Source organism: Juglans microcarpa x Juglans regia, chromosome 7D (genome assembly GCF_004785595.1).
Source record: "Juglans microcarpa x Juglans regia isolate MS1-56 chromosome 7D, Jm3101_v1.0, whole genome shotgun sequence".
Taxonomy (NCBI): domain Eukaryota; kingdom Viridiplantae; phylum Streptophyta; class Magnoliopsida; order Fagales; family Juglandaceae; genus Juglans; species Juglans microcarpa x Juglans regia.
Window position 1 is genome coordinate 1,400,778 of NC_054606.1, and position 16,317 is coordinate 1,417,094.

Here is a 16,317-nt window from a genome sequence, read left to right on the forward strand (position 1 = left end):
TTTTCTTTAAATTTTGAAAACTGTTTGAGATTTACTTACTGTATTTCTAAAGGAAAGATGGTTATATCAACAAAGGTATAATTTTAACACATAGTGTATTGATAAAAGGGAAGATAATTGATACAGTCACAAAATAGATCTTACAAAAACAAACTTACAAATTAATATATTTTTATATGATATATTAGATTTATTTTACAATAAAATAATTTTACAATCTAACGTATCATATCTAAGAGTGTAAATTTAAACCAGAAAACCGGTCCGGACAGGACTGGTTGGAAAAATATATATATATAAATTAATTTTATATATTATACAAAATATTTATATATATAAGTTTTATATATAATATATAATTATATATTAAATTTTTATATATAATTATATATGAAATAATTTCATATTATAATTTATAAATTATAACATAAAATGTTAATCTTAAATATGAACATTTGTAATTTGTTTGATCATATGCTATTAATATAATTATATATAAGATAATGTTATTATAATTTATAAAATAAAAATTTAATCTTAAAGATAAAAATTTAATTGATCATATGCTTTAAACATTATATATATATATATATATTAAATTATTACTAACATTTTATCATAAAAAGTAACATTTTATTATATATTTTTTACATTTTTAAAAAATCAGAAAATCGAACCGGACAGAAAACCGGTAAAACGGGAGGTACTGGTTTAGGTGAGTAACCGAGACGTAATCGGTTTTAAAAAATATAAAATCGGTACATACCGGTTCGGTCATAGATTTTGTTTAAAATCAGACTAAATTGGACCGGTTACATCTTTAATCGTATCAAGTCAAGTCAGTTTATAAATTTATTTATGTGAAATCTATTTGTGGTTAAAATATTTATAAAAATAAAAATAATGCGTGCATGTCTAATGCAAACTCTTTAAAAAAACGTAAAACCCATTTAAAAACTTATTTTTATGAAATGTTCAACATTTTTTTATAAAACCTTGTACGGCCTAAATTTATATATAGCATTAATTAGAGAAATGTTGGTTATAAGTTGGTGCGAAGGACATGCCCTGTAAATATAATTATTCATTTATTTATAACCATATTGAATGTTTGAAGTAAATTATTTATTTATAATTTATAAGCATTAAAATGTTATTTATTTTTATTTATCAAAAGAATATATTTTATGGTTCAAAGAGAGAGACAGAGAGAAAATATAAAATATTAAAATATGTAATATTAGAATCCGTACGATCAATAATGAGATTTAGTATTGAAAATCCACGTATTATATGCACCTGTCTCCAAGAGGACGCTGATCCCGATCCGTGAGAAATAAAATAAAAGAAAACAAAGGGGAGATCCTTATCACAGGAACCAAAAAGTCAGAGCCGCCTACGTTACAAAGCCACGGAGTAGACACCCTCTCTCATTTCTCTGGCGAGAAAATGAAATCATGTGGAGCAGTTCCCACCACCACCTTTCTCAACTCTCTACTTCAATCTTCTAAAACTAAATCCGGGACTCGCGATTCCCTGCAAACCTCTCGATTACTCAGGGACTTCGCCACCAGGGAATTCAATGCATTCCTCTGGTTTTCTCTCATCGCCGTCACCGCTCTTCTGCTCCGAAAAGTCTTCAATCTCTTCCGGCTTTGGGCCCAGGCCCGGAATATCCCCGGGCCTCCGTGTACCTCTTTCTACGGCCACTCCAAGCTCATTTCCCTGGAAAATCTCACCGGTCAGTTCGATTCTCTTGGGAATTTCAGTTGCCGTTTGGTTGAGTTGAAATTTTATAGGAATTTGAGAAATTCGAGTATTGTAACTATCTTGTTTCTATTAAAATCTTTACTCGCTAGAGATTTTCGTGGTGAAAATGGAGAAAAGGAAAAGCGAAGAAGGATCTTTAAGTCTCTATTTTGCCGTTTCTGCAACTTAGTTAGTCAGGTGGTTGAATTTGTTTTAGTTGGGGGTAGTTTGGAACTTTAATGGGGTTTAGATGATTAATAGATTAGAAGTCAGTATTTTAGTCCACTTGTATTCATGTATTTCTCCGAAATTAATCCGATTATAGTTTTTTTTTTCTCTCTTTTTGAGTAATTCTTTTAGCTGATCTATCAGTCTTGTACATGCTGAATTTCATTTTTTTTGTGCATTTAGAAGCTTTTTACAATTCACCTGTTCAATCTTTCGAGTAGTCAATATCATTACTCTTGCAAGAATTTGGATTCATAATTGCTTGATTTGTCGACGATGTGCTTTTGTGTTAAGATAATCCACTTATTGAATCGATCGATGTTATTGTTGGTTGGATTGCTCGGTCCTTTTAGAATTATCCTTGTTCCGAAGGTTAACTAAGCAATGGATTTTATTATTCATTGATTAGTCTGTTAAGTTTTTAACTCCCAAATGATCAAGAAGAATCTACGCTTGAGAATTTCCTGTTTATACAATTTTCTCCTCATTGGAAATGTATATATTTTCAGAAAGTTGATCTCACCAGAGTAGCCAGCCTGACAAGTTGCTATTTCTCATACCATGCCCAGTATCATCATCTTCGTCTCTTTCGACAAGAATGACTTAATGTTAAACCCCCTGTTTTGCTGCATAGAATATCAAAATGAACATTTGCCCTTTGATGAACTCTAGATTGTTTTCTTTATTTGATTTTTTTGTAATTAATTTTTTTCTTCATTTGATTGAAGCTATAATCTTTTTCAGTTGATATAACTAAATATAGATGATTCGAATTAAATTCGAATTCATTTGTTACTCGGATTCTAGCATTTAATTTAGTTTCTCATGGTAGCCTGTTTCTGGTCTTGGATGATTTAGAATTAGCTTCTATTTGATCTTTGGGATGTGTGTTCCTTTGTATAGGGTATAACTTAACTGTCCTTTTGGCTTTCAGAAGTTTTATCTGTTTTACACAAGAAGTATGGACCAATTGTCAAGTTGTGGCTGGGTCCTACTCAGCTTTTGGTATCAATGAAGGATCCAGGACTTATCAAGGAAATGCTTTTAAAGGCTGAGGATAAATTGCCTTTGACTGGGAGGGCATTCCGATTGGCCTTTGGGCCTACGAGCCTCTTTGTTTCATCCTTTGACGAGGTATGAACTTAGGTTTCAATACCACCTCCATCTTTTTCCCTTTTTCCCTCCCATTTGTATGTTCTAGTCCTATATGAGAAGCAGCATTAGTATTACTGTTGATTTAAACCCGGGAAAGACAATGCATGTTAGAGCACTTAATATCACTTTTGACCTCTTTATACCACTTGAGACTTGGTAGAATATTCATGAACTTTTGATGCATTAGTAAAGTAGAAGGACATTAATTTTTATTGTTTTGATTTCTTATTTTATGCCTTGGCATTATTGCATATTATGCTGCTTGACAAAAAAAGCTGGATGAGATTCGGGAGTTCAGCAATGAATTTGGACTCATGTGTCAGTGCCTCTCCCCATCATCTTGAGTTGGTGGCATGGATATTATTTATTTTCCTGCATGTGAACTTTGGCTTCTCATTCTAAACACGTTGATTATTCCAAAACTTTCTCTGGCCAGTGCTGGTTTACAAAAGTTGTGTTTGGATAAATGTTGATTTGTTTTTTTAATCTTCAGCTGATACTAGAATTTTTTTATTCTGTTTCTACCACATCGCTTTCTTTTGTCGTATGACCATGCATTTTTACTTTATACAATCATTCCACTGTTTCTTTATTCGGAGGTTTGGTTTTGTACTACAATATCTTTCATCTTTCTTTCATAATGATCTATTTTAATAGATTCGCATTTTGTCTTATGAGCCTTTCCTTCTATTAAAATCACTGAGCTTACATTTCTTTATTACTACATCATGATGGCTTCTCAAAGATGACATGAAGAAATTGCACATTTTTATATTTTTTTATTTAATTATTTTGCCGTCAGGTTTGAATCAACATACTTCTTGCTGAACAAAATAACTCACATGTGTATGCATATATTTATGTACATGTGTATTAATGTTTTGTACATCACATGCAGGTGCAAAGGAGGAGGGAATCATTGGCGACAGAATTGAGTGGGAGATTGATTGAGAAACCTCCTGCAATTCCTACAAAGGTTGTGGACTGTATCATGGAGAGACTGAACAAGTTCATGGCCGAAGGCAGCCTGGATTGTAACATGGTTTCTCAGCATATGGCTTTTACCTTATTGGGATCCACACTCTTTGGAGATGCATTCTTAACATGGTCCAAGGCAACTGTTTATGAGGAGCTTCTCACGATGATTGCTAAAGATGCTTGCTTTTGGGCCTCATATAGCATTACACCCTACTGGAAACGGGGATTTTGGAGTTACCAGCATTTATGCACAGAGTTAAGACTCTTAACTCAAGATATTGTTCAACAGTGCCAAAAGAACAACAAGCTTTTTCAACAGAAGGATGGAAACCATTATAATGGGATTACAAATATGGGAATGGAGTCTGCATCTGGTTCACTATCTTGTTTTGGTGTGCTTAATGGTCATCTTAATGCAACAGAGGAACCATGTGGAAATTTCATGGGAGTGATGTTCCATGGATGCCTAACTACCTCGGGGTTGATTGGCAATTTATTGGCAAGGCTTGCGACACATCCACAAATCCAGGAGAAGGTAGCTGTCTTTTCTTTCCTCTCATCCTTTTTATTTGAAGGTCATGCCGCTCCAAGTTCATTTTTCCCGAACTGATGTCAGATGTAGTTAATCAAACTTTTAGAAGTGTTCAATTGGATGCAACTCCTAGAACTTTTAAGCTCCTTGCCCTCCCCCTCCACTTTTGACTGGTAAAGTTATGAGTCACATGAGACCTTTAATTCTTTCTTTAATGTTTTGCTCAAATTTTGTGGATTTATAATCTTGCTCATTCTGGAATATTAGTGGGGTGTGGTGTGTTCTTGCTTGCATACAGAACTTTATTTTATCATTAACCCGCTTTCTGTCTCCAATGTGTATTTGCTGCATAATTTCTGCAATCTTTGTTATATTGGTTGTTGACTGATATCGTCTATGAAAAACACATGAAGCATTTTGATCACTAGTAAAGCACGGAAGGAAGTGTGCCTATAACGTCTAAGTGGAGCTTCTTTTCTGGTTGCTGCATTCTTTGCACACTCACTCTGCTGACCTCGATTAGAACATAATTTCTTCTTCGGTGTTTGGAAGTTTAACCATTTCTAAGTTTATATATATATATATATATATGGTCTGATCAGGGTTTGAATTAAACTGTGCATTGATCTAATTTGTTTTACTGGGATTCTAATTCTGCTGTAACTTGCTTTTTAAAAGACAAAATCAGTTGCCAATAGTTTTTGTTAAGGAATGAGTATCCGACATTGTAATTTTTGTGTATCCTGTAGATTTACTCGGAGATCATTATGGCAAGGAATGGGTCAATGAAACAAGACCAACAATGTGTTGATAAGATGCGTTTATTATTAGCAACTGTTTATGAATCTGCTCGTCTTCTACCAGCAGGGCCTTTGCTTCAGAGATGTTCTTTGAAACATGGTAAGGCATTGCTTAACATTGCATAGTGGGTTACTCTCTCTCTCTCTCTCTCATACGCACATTATCCGTACTGGGATGGGCCGGGTTTATCTTAGACATCCAACTTCCGTATTTTTATTTTTTTTATACCAGATGAAACATAGAGTTATTGTATACATACGAATTATTTTAATATATCTAGCTAAGGAATGGAAGCGCTATCAGCTTTTTATTTTGAAACCCAATCATTATAATACCTTCAATCATTCCTGATATACTTTTTTTTCTTGAAAGGTAAGAGATGAATTCCAAGAACCACAAAAAGTATATCAGGAATTATCATTCCTGATATACTTTTTGTGGTTCTTGGGATACATCTTCAAAGTTAAAGTGTTCTTTCTTCATGTTATCATGTGCATTACTTTTACTTGTAGTTTCTAGAGATAGTGGCGTCACTTGCCCCGATGCAAATAGTCAAGCAAGTAACAATTTTCTATCAATGAGATGAGTTTTTCTTCCTACTGTGTATTTATATTTTTATAGTTAACTATGGCCATACTCAAGAATGCAATATAAGAGGATATTAATTAGTATGACATTTTTGGTTTTGTTGGGCTCTTACAAACTTTTTGGTCAACAATTTATCTTGGCTTGTCTATCCTATAGGTTGAGACCATGGTTGTGGTGGTTCTTCCTAAGCTGTGGAGCTCTTGGATACAAAATTCTTATGGACACTTCATTTTCATGCTGTATAATATTCCCTATCTATCTGTAGCACGTTTACATTGATGTATGTTGCTTTTATTATACTTTTTCACTGTAACTGATCATGATTGTTGCTTGCTGTTTTTACTTCTTTTTTATTATTTATTTTATATTTTATTACACCCCTTTTGTAATCTCTATTTTTTTTTCCTTTTTTCCTCGTACTTCTTCAGACTTCAGACTTGAAACTGGTGTAACCATACCAGCTAGAGCAGTGCTGGTTGTACCTGTGCAGTTGTTACAGATGGATGATTCTAGTTGGGGGGAAAATGCCAGTGAATTCAATCCATATCGTTTTCTGTCGAAGGCTGGAAATGGATCTGATTTGGTGCTTAATACATCTAGTACAGGTTTCACACCTGCGTAAATCCAATGTTAATGTTTCCATAGTTGCACCATATTTTATTTGTCGATTGTACAGTCATTTATTATCACATAATATTAGTATTAATATCCACAATGCCTTGTTCCATGTCTTCTGGCAGTTAATAGTATAATTTGTGACATGCCTACTGTAATCTTTCTCCTTGTTCAATTTTGTATAATATCTTCTTGTTCACACAAAATAGATGATTTAGCCATATCTCACGAATGAATATGGTCTGCACTATTAAATTTTATGGTTGTATTTTGAGTATTATGTGCATCCAAATCTAGCTTGCATTTGATCACCCTCTAATCTACATGACAGTGAGTTGGGGAATAATTGACAATTGTGACCTGAATTTTGCATAATCACATCCTCAAAGTTAAAATAATTTAACTATAATGAATATATGGTAATAATTGTTGCCAGGGAATGCTGAAAAGCATGAACATCTCGGAGAGAGCTTCTTCATCTTAAATGATCCAAACGACAATGCAGCATTTCTTCCCTTTGGGTCCGGTGCACGTGCCTGTGTGGGTCAGAAATTTGTAATTCAAGGAGTTGCAACATTGTTTGCATCATTGCTTGAACATTATGAGGTTTGTGCTATAATTTGTTACTTTTTCGTCTCAATTTCCTGTAGCAAGACTTGTAAAAGAAAAGAAAAATCCTGTAGCAAACAATTTTTTTTTTAAAAAAAAAAATTGTACGCTTGAATGTTATGAAGTTTTGTGCTGGCTACATTTCCTATAGAATGGCATCTAGTTTAAGGCTAAGGCCGAGAGTATGCCTCCTCAGGTTCTTCAGAATCCCACCCAAGAACAAGAAATTATTAAAATACCCTTATGGCAAAAATGTGAAGTTTCCTCATTACTTGAGACTCTTCCAACCAATGAAAGAACTTTTGAAGACTCGGCCAGAACTTCTAAGTTGTCACAGCCTTGAAATTAATACATACTTTTAGTTTTGATTTCTGCATGTTTGCTTCCACGAAAGTCTTTGGAATACTGAATCAATTTCTAAACTTCTTAAATAGGAAACCCAATGTTAGTTTTCTAAACCTTTGATATTGGATTTGTAGCTTCAGTTGAAAATTTCAGTTTCTTACACTATTTCCTTTGCTACTGATATATTGATCTTGCCAATCTATCAGAGAATGATGAGTAAATTCAGGCATCAAGGTCTACCATGTTTAATAGGCTAGCTGTTCCAACTTGGGAGTGTGCGTGTGTAAAAAAAAAAAAACACAAACAAATGTACATTCTGTGATACAATTCTATATGAAGTCTCATTGTTCTTTATATGGATCCAAATTACAGATAAGACTCCTGGAGTCAGAATCTCAGAGGGACTCAAAACAAATGATGAATAACAGTGTTTTTCAGCATCTACCTAGTCGGGAGATAGTCTTCGTAAGAAGGAACAGCTGAAAGAAAAGGCACCAAAAGCTTGGCATGTGGATGGATTAGAGTGTGTTTCTGCATCATCACTTGTTTCTTTTAATTACAAGTCATGGATGGAAGGCAGATGGTTCATTGTTCTTTTCATGTGTTCTTTTTTTGTTTTCCAAAGTTGATGGGGGAAGTGTTTTTCTTCAACTACTATTTTATTTTGGCTTATTAGCTGCAAAGTGGAGGATGCTACATGAGTTGGTTATATAGCAACTCGTGTTTTTTTCTCCTCAGTTTTTAAGAATAGGTCAAGTGCTGCTGTCTCAGTGCCATGACAAGAGTTTTTTTTTTTTTTGTTTTTTTTAAGCACCCTGGGCCTATTGTTGCAGCAGAGCCTCTCGCGCATGCTTAAACTTTTCTTACCCCCCACCCTTGGATTTAGAGACCTCGTCTCTTTTTTCTGTCGTAACAAGTACTTTGTTTATATTTTTTTCTCTCCAGAAGAGAGTTAATGTTGTATTTGTAATACTGATTAAACATGTATTGGGATGTATAAAATATATATATATATATATATTTATATAATACTGTTTGTAATTGTGGCATGGCATTCCTTGCAGTCATGTACCTACCAGTTTGGTTCGGGTATCATGTCCGACATCCATTGCCGGCAACTGAGTCGAGTGGGTCACGGTGCCCACTCCTATTAATTAATCAATATACAGAACTCGTGTGTTATTCATATCATCATATAAATAGCTAAAAGACATGCCAAATGCACCCAAAAAATGTTTTTGATATGAAAAAGCTTGTTACAAATGCCTGGTGCAAACGGTGTGCAAATATGGTTGACGTGGAGATACTTGATGAGAGAGACATAATTAATGAGAGGGATAGGCTGAGTTGCTGGAGCTGGTGAGAGAGAAATACCGAGCTAATGAGAGAAAGATCGAGCTGATGAGAGATGAATAATTCATTTTAAATCTGACGTGGCATGGATGACTGTACGTCGGTTATATCTAACGACTGTATATAGAAGAACTGTTTTGATATTGCTGTTGAAGTATCTATAGCTTTAAAATTAATAATATATAAAAATGGTACATATAGTATTTTGCATATTTTTTTTCGTATTTTAATAATGTGGTTGGTCAAAATAATTATTTTATATTAAATTTTATATTATTGAAGTGTACAAAACATAAAATTTTTATATAAAAATAAAGAATCCAGTTCCTCCGTCTCTCTCCGTCGGCTTACAAGTTAAGCGAAGCAGCAAAAAGATGAACATGAAGAATAAAGCACGATCGCATAGATGGACACGTAAGCGACACGTGTCAAAGGCGAGCACACGAGGCGCCAGGAGAGAGTCCCTCCGTTCCTTGCTTTTGCGTTACAAAAAGCAAAACGAAAAAGCTTTGAAAATCAACAAATAATTGAGGGAAAAAAAAAAAAAAGAGCCTAAAACGACATGAACATGAAGAAATGAGATTGCTCGGAGTTCCGCCAGTCTCTGCAGTTGTTGTTGTATTAGTACTAGTGCTTTCCATCGTACTTGCTCTTCGATACCGGGAGCCTACGGACTCTGTGAAAATGGCTACACTAGGAGGCGTTCACGAATCCCAAGAAGAAGCATCTGCTCTAAACAGCGCCGAGGTCGATGCCTCGCTCGTTTCGCCGTCGATGAACACAACAAGAAAGAGGTTTTTATCTTCCCCCCCCCCCCCCCCCCCCCCCCTTTTTTTTATACTAAGATTTTTATTTTTATTTTTATTTTCTGTTTTTAGGAGTTGAGTTTTCAAACCCAAGAATTCGGGTTTTGAAAACTTTGTTGTTTGCTTTATTTTAGTCCGCTTTAAAATTTCTAATCATTTTGTGAAAAAAAAAATGATGATTTTTTCATGCTATGCTCTTAAGTCAAAGATCAAATGAATTTATAAAATGCTAAAATTTGTATGATGTCAACGATTAACTAAAAGTAATGGTAAGGATTACCTACCACCAGAAAATATGTAAATTATCGTAATTTTGCTTGCATATCATTTCTCTGTGTCTGTCTCTATGTTTTGAAGAATGCGGTACTGGAGTTTGCGAGGGTTGTGAAGACCCAAGAACAGGTGGTGGCTGGTACATTGCATCATCTCACTCTGGAGGCTATCGATGCGGGTAAGAAGAAGATATATGAAGCCAAAGTTTGGGTGAAGCCGTGGATGAACTTCAAGGAATTGCAGGAGTTCAAGCATGCCGATGCTGGCGACTCATCTTCGCCATTCACCACTTCAGATCTTGGTGGTCAAAAAGGTGGCTTTAACTTCCTATATTTTCATTTGCAATGTTAATGCCCTATTTTGTATTTATCAGAATGCTATACTAAGCATTATTTTCAACAATATGGTTCAAAACTTATCCATATACGGTCTGTAAAAGATTTTTAGCTGTCTTTTGAGCCTAACATGGTTAGGGTGAGATGATGAATTCTGGGCACGTAACTACCCAGTAACTTTTTGAGGCTAGTGTTCTTTTGACCTGAACTGCTTCAGTGTGAGTCAATGAGACACAGTATACTTCCCTTGTAGCAGTTGGTGAAAAACCAATAAAACATTATTAGTGATTCTTGGATTGCTGTGTTTTTTATCAGGTGGGCATGGGCCAGGATGGCAAGCCTTGGCACCACTTGATACCCAAGTTCAGGACGCAGCAAATCATGCTGTCAAGACCATCCAGCAGAGGTCTAACTCATTACTTCCTTATGAACTTCAAGAGGTCATTCATGCAAAGGCAGAGGTCAGTGCCTTTTCTTATTGTTGTTTTATTGTTTCAAATGCATTCTGTTGCGTAATGTCCAGGAGCTACCTATAATTTCAAGAGATTTACCATTTTAGTGAGTGATTGTTTATATTACTAAACTGAGAATTTCATTTGGTAAAGGTCGCTGGCGAAGTGGAGTATCTACACCTAAAGCCAAATCCATATTACCTATTCGTTATCGTGTTTTCAGTACACAGTAAATGAAACAGAAATAGAATTTTTCCTCCTCTCTTAGTAGCTCCCATACAGGGCTTGTTCCCATGATAGTTGTAACGTTTTGTTCCTGAAGTGTAATTGAAGGGCTTCATGTAGATGTACTTATAAATGCTTACAATTGCTTGGAATTAAACATAACATTTTGAGTTGCTATGATATGATAAGGGAATAAAGGAACGAGAAAGAGGAAAATAAGTAGAAAACGATACTAGATGTGCTACAAATACTCATTTCATGCTGTTTGAAGAAAATTATATTATTGCATTTCATGATATAGTGGTTGAGCATGCCCCCCCCCCCCCCCCCCCCCGCTTGGCATTTATTCATGGACTGTCTAAAAACAGGTGATAGAAGATTTTGCAAAGTTTGACCTGCTTCTAAACCTCAAGAGGGGAAACAAAGAAGAGAAGTTTAAAGTGGAGGTACATAAGAACAATGAAGGTGGCTTCCATTTGAATCAGATGGAGCCACACGAGAGCTGACCTCATTTACCATCTGTAACCTCGTACAAAATTATGTCTGGGTGTTTATAGGCTCTTTGGCCACGTGAATTTCTGCCTGTGTTTATTTTAAAGTGTATTGGCTTTCCAGCCCACAAAATCAGAGGGAAAAAGCGTGTATGAATTTTAGAATATCTATATGACTATATGTATGGCGATGTTATGGTTTTTTATAATCTCTTATGTTTTCATTTATATGAATTTTGTCATTTGACTATTTGTCGGACTACCGCAATGGTGTCATTAAGATCTGTTTTAGTGGTGATTTGCATTGTGACCGGTATTCTATTAGTTTGAGTTTTTCCTACTGTTGAAGACTCGGAAATCCTCAAAGGTTTCTTCTCCCACCGGCAAGGGCCGAGACAGATGAACCAAAATGGCTATTTTTTAACTTCCCCGGGGAGTACGGTGGTGCCGTGATTGAGATTTCTTAAAACTTTTTTATAATTCAGATCCCTCTTTCAACGTGTAAAACTACATAGGAAGGTTCATGAAAACGTATTGCGGGGAAACAGTCTGGTAATAGAACATACATAAAATGATCTGCTGGGAAAAAAAAAGCACATCTGAGAAAAATGACTTGGCCGTAATTGAAACGAAGATGGAGACACAGAGAATAAGAAAAAAGTACTATAAGGAGGAGTTTCTCAAAGGGCAATCTACCTCTACCAAGGCTGCCATACATTGATTATAGACTGAAGTACCCAGTCTAATATTTCTTGAATTATCAGGAAGCTACCTCTGGAAATTGTAACTAGCAACTGGTATTACAGAAACCTGTCATAATGTAGAGAAAAACTAATAAAGAGAATTAAAAACCTTCCAGATCTTCTAGCGGAAACTGCATGGGGGTATGCTTTCATCTACAACAAAGGGGACACCTTCGTACTCATCTCTTGCCACCATGAGCTTAGCATCTACCTGTTTCCAATAACTAACCACTACGATGTTTCATGCATAGTTAGTCCTCTTCATCATAATCTTCCTCCTCCTCCTCATCTAACCTTGTGCTGAGGTGTGCCAGATGAAGAGGGTCAATGGCCATCTTGTCCACATCAGAAAGAGACCAGCCTGGTAATTCTTCATGCCTAGTCTCAGTGGAAGGACCGGCTATGGATGCAGGGGCTGCTGCTGCTGCTGCTGCTGTTGCTGTGGTCTTTGTGCCCTCATTCTCATCAACATGGGCGTTCAGATCAAAATTTCGAGCTGCTGGGTTGGCAGCATCTGCAACTGCAATATTCTCTTTTGAAAATTCCTTTGCCTCAGAACCATTTTCCATCAATGTATCAGGGTTCTGATTGTGTCTGTGGCTATGCTGAATTGATGTAGAGGGATCGGGTCCTGTATCAAGATGGGAAGTTTCTCTTTCTGCTGTTCGACCTCGTCCACGGCCTCTTCCTCGACCCCGACCTCTTCCTCTGCCACTGCTGCCGGCATGACTCATCTCCTGCTGCAGGAAGCAAGTTTAAATGATCATCTCTTTTAGTGCATATCCTTACCTTCTATGCACAAAAAAGTAAATAGATAAATCCAATCCTCCTCCCTGACATTTTAAAGGTGCTTTCGCGTGCTAACTTTGATAAGTAAAAACATCAAACTATCTCACCCCCACCGAAAAAAATAAAAAAAAAAACAAAGCAAATATAAGTTACAAGGTGAGAGAAGGTCAAGGAAGATGGATTTCAGCCTCAGCCTGAAGATTGGCAAATGAAATTGTTTCATTTTTCTCAATTTGAACAAACAAGATCGTTTTGGACGTTAAAAAGAAATAATTCAAGGATAAGAGAACCAACTCAATTATCAAATATTGAAAGACTTAAAATAAGTCTAGAAAAGGAAAAACATGCAAACTACAAATGCTCTGATGCGAAAAAGGAAAACAAATCACTTCATTATCACATGGTCTGGAAGAAAAGAAGAGAGTTATTACCATCCTGCTCTTCTTCAACTCCTCATCACTTTCATTGCTTTCATCAGCTGCAGCTTTTCTGGTAGAATAAAAAGTCAACCAGTTATCTAATTACTCAATATACCAAGTTAATGTGAAAGAGAGAACAATGGGAATCAAAGTTCTAACCTTCTCTTTGGAATGGTACGATCATCACCAGCAGCATCAGAATGGCCATGACCATAGTCTGGAACTCGGCTGACTACCTCCCTCAGAAAATCAAACACATTATAGCTCTGCACACAATGTTTTCTGCAAGCAATTTCAGTACATAATTTCTTCATATATCAATTTTTTGATATGCAAAGACATAATACTTAAAATGAAGGAAACAAAAGCCAACATATTTCTATTATTAACAGTACCTACAGAAGAATCAGGAAGTATGACATGTCCAGAGACTTTTTTAATTTCTTTCTTCTTTTTTATTTCTTGGATTGGGGGAAGCAGTTGTGAGCGGATGGCAAAAGATATCCTAATGGGAGTCATTTTTTTCCGTTAGGGCTCGTTTGGATAGTGAGATGAGATGAGTTAAGTTGAATAAAATATTGTTAGAATATTATTTTTTTTAATATTATTATTGTTTTGGGATTTGGAAAAGTTGAATTGTTTATTATATTTTTTGTGAGAATTTGAAAAAGTTGTAATGATGAGATGGGATGGTTTCTCTATCCAAACAAGCCCTTAGCACCAATTTCTGGGTTTTTGAGGGGGCAAGGGCTGATGAAATTTCTTCAGAAACTTACATTAAACGACTCTGGACTGAATCTATCATATCAGTTTCACATTTGACATGGAAATCGTATTTATTTTTTTTATAAGATCAAAATAGAAATTTTTACTCCTTTCATGTAATAGTCAAGAAACTAGGTACCACTATTACAAGGTTACAAAAATTGGCCACCATGCTTGCAGCAACTATTAAGCCCAGACAAATAGAAGAGAACATAAAATGCAGGTAATTCTTTTTTTGGATAGGTACAAATGGATGTAATTTTCACTTACAAATGCAATGCACTCATAGTCTTTGCCCCTCTCTGAAGGGTTATCTCATATGTGTGGTCACAAAGGTCTTGCAAAAATAATTCCAGTGCTTTAGCTGCATTATCAAGAATATGATAAGAAAGGGAGTTAAAGATCAGAGGACTCCATGGGAAGAAGAATATTTAACCTAGAAAGTCATGGCCACTCACAAACTAAAACAGGCACTGCCAACGCTATCTTCCCAACATCCTCATCAGCTTGCATTATCTTTTTAATCCGAGCCTGTCACATTAATGAACTCTATAGATAATGAGGCTAGATGATAAAACCCCCATGACTACAATACATAAAGATGCATGAATAATGTGAAACACCAAGTAGAATCATATTTTGTCACTTCTCTTTCCATAGAAAGCTAGGTAACGAAGGGCTTTTCTTTTTCCTCTTTCCTAAGGCCCAGGAAACTTAGTTGCCTGGACACTAGATTAAAATAAGACTTTGAAGCATTAACACAATTTACCACAGAACACTGTTTATACAGCTGTAGCAGTTAAAACCCTTCACGTTTTTATAGGCTTTTTATTCGAACTTCTGAAGCACATTACTAATGAAGAGAAGGTATTCTAGATGATAATAATAATAATAATAATAATAATAATAAAGCCCATTGCTTGCTCCTGGCTAATTCCTCAGATCACCTTATTACCACTCACAACAAAGGCAGTAGGGATTTATACTGAGTTTAGCCAAAAATTCCGACGCAAATGCTTGCTTTTCCTTGATTTCGAACCACTTTAAGTGACCAAACAGTAGATACCACCATTTTTAACACATGATGTTCAAACATGCGTACACAAACTAGATACCTAAACACATAATAACACAATCCAGATTAGCAACACCCCCCGAACCCATAAATTTGTTTTTTTTAAAACAAAACACATAACAAATAATAGCCAAGAAAAATGAACCACCCCACACCCCCAAAAATAAAAATTAATATACAAATATAAGGAAAAGCTAATAGAACCAGATCGCATATTGCCATAAGAGCCAAATATGATGCACCCATAGGGCCATAAGCTCACTTCACACTAAATGACACTAAGGAAAAACACAACCCATCACCCAAAACAAAATATTCATCGATGAGTTCTTAGTTCTTAGAACAAATCATAACCATGGGAATTACAAAAATAACAAATTTACAACAGAACAAGACCTGGATCGAACAGTAAAAGATGTAACACCCCCAACTGATTTAAATCCTAAGCTAAAACCAACAATTCAAACATCTACAGAAAGTCAAGAAATTTAGCACCACCAAAGAAATTGAACTGATCAACATCAATCCATAGATGAAAAAAACGTGATTTCGGCTTTTATTTTCTTTTCGTTCGTTTTCCCACATCCAAAAATAAAAGAAGCAGATAGAGAAAGAGAACGAGAAAACTTACGGCAGGAAATCGAGTATCGAGCTTCTTCCTCATGTTGTCAGATCTGAGGCATAACACAAAAACTTTCAAACGATAATCGAGATTTTTAACACAAAATCGTTGCTACTATCATCAGGATCATCATCGTGACAGCTAAATCCACGAAAACGCGTCTCAGATCCGAAAGTTTTCAGATTTTACCCCAAAAATAGAGTTTTTGTTCCAACGGCATATCCATCCGTACGAGTTTGACGAAGAAAATTAAAAATAAAAAAATAAAAAAGTAAAGGCTAAAAGACAGATGAGTAACAACGCTGTCACCGTAGGTTTAAGACAGGCTAATCAGAAGAGAACCCGTTTATAAAAGACACAGAATTCTTT

General features: G+C 35.5%; 2 protein-coding genes and 1 pseudogene across 5 annotated transcripts; 2 read left to right on the forward strand and 1 right to left on the reverse strand.

Moving 5' to 3' along the window:
- Positions 1-1,360: 1,360 nt before the first annotated feature.
- On the forward strand, positions 1,361-8,629 carry LOC121239600 (cytochrome P450 72A397-like). The gene is made up of 7 exons (XM_041136875.1): positions 1,361-1,741; positions 2,912-3,111; positions 4,031-4,645; positions 5,392-5,542; positions 6,460-6,636; positions 7,083-7,252; positions 7,973-8,629. The coding sequence occupies exons 1-7, from the start codon at positions 1,450-1,452 to the stop codon at positions 8,081-8,083; spliced, it is 1,716 nt and encodes a 571-aa protein (XP_040992809.1). The 5' UTR covers positions 1,361-1,449; the 3' UTR covers positions 8,084-8,629.
- An 844-nt stretch (positions 8,630-9,473) lies between these two features.
- LOC121239237 lies at positions 9,474-11,744 on the forward strand (annotated as a pseudogene).
- Positions 11,745-12,185: 441 nt separating this feature from the next.
- On the reverse strand, positions 12,186-16,239 carry LOC121239235 (dr1-associated corepressor-like). 4 transcript variants are annotated; one of them, XM_041136431.1, is made up of 7 exons: positions 16,138-16,239; positions 15,958-16,000; positions 14,710-14,782; positions 14,522-14,615; positions 13,646-13,768; positions 13,499-13,556; positions 12,186-13,015 (listed from the first exon to the last, which is right to left on the reverse strand). In XM_041136431.1, exons 2-7 carry the CDS (start codon positions 15,988-15,990, stop codon positions 12,530-12,532), a joined length of 867 nt encoding a protein of 288 aa, XP_040992365.1. In that variant the 5' UTR covers positions 15,991-16,000; positions 16,138-16,239; the 3' UTR covers positions 12,186-12,529. The 4 variants fall into 4 exon arrangements, with proteins under 4 accessions (XP_040992365.1, XP_040992363.1, XP_040992364.1 ...); XM_041136429.1 differs by having other exon boundaries at positions 12,186-13,018; positions 16,138-16,237; XM_041136430.1 differs by having other exon boundaries at positions 15,958-16,201.
- Positions 16,240-16,317: the final 78 nt, after the last annotated feature.

Coding starts and splice junctions, on each gene's coding strand:
- LOC121239600 (XM_041136875.1), top strand. CDS start 1,450: ATGAAATCATGTGGAGCAGTTCCCACCACCACCTTTCTCAACTCTCTA. Junction 1,742..2,911: donor TTCCCTGGAAAATCTCACCG/GTCAGTTCGATT, acceptor TTTGGCTTTCAG/AAGTTTTATCTGTTTTACAC. Junction 6,637..7,082: donor GCTTAATACATCTAGTACAG/GTTTCACACCTG, acceptor AATTGTTGCCAG/GGAATGCTGAAAAGCATGAA.
- LOC121239235 (XM_041136429.1), bottom strand. CDS start 15,990: ATGAGGAAGAAGCTCGATACTCGATTTCCTGCC. Junction 14,616..14,709: donor GGCAGTGCCTGTTTTAGTTT/GTGAGTGGCCAT, acceptor TTGATAATGCAG/CTAAAGCACTGGAATTATTT. Junction 13,019..13,498: donor AGTTGAAGAAGAGCAGGATG/GTAATAACTCTC, acceptor TGCTTCCTGCAG/CAGGAGATGAGTCATGCCGG.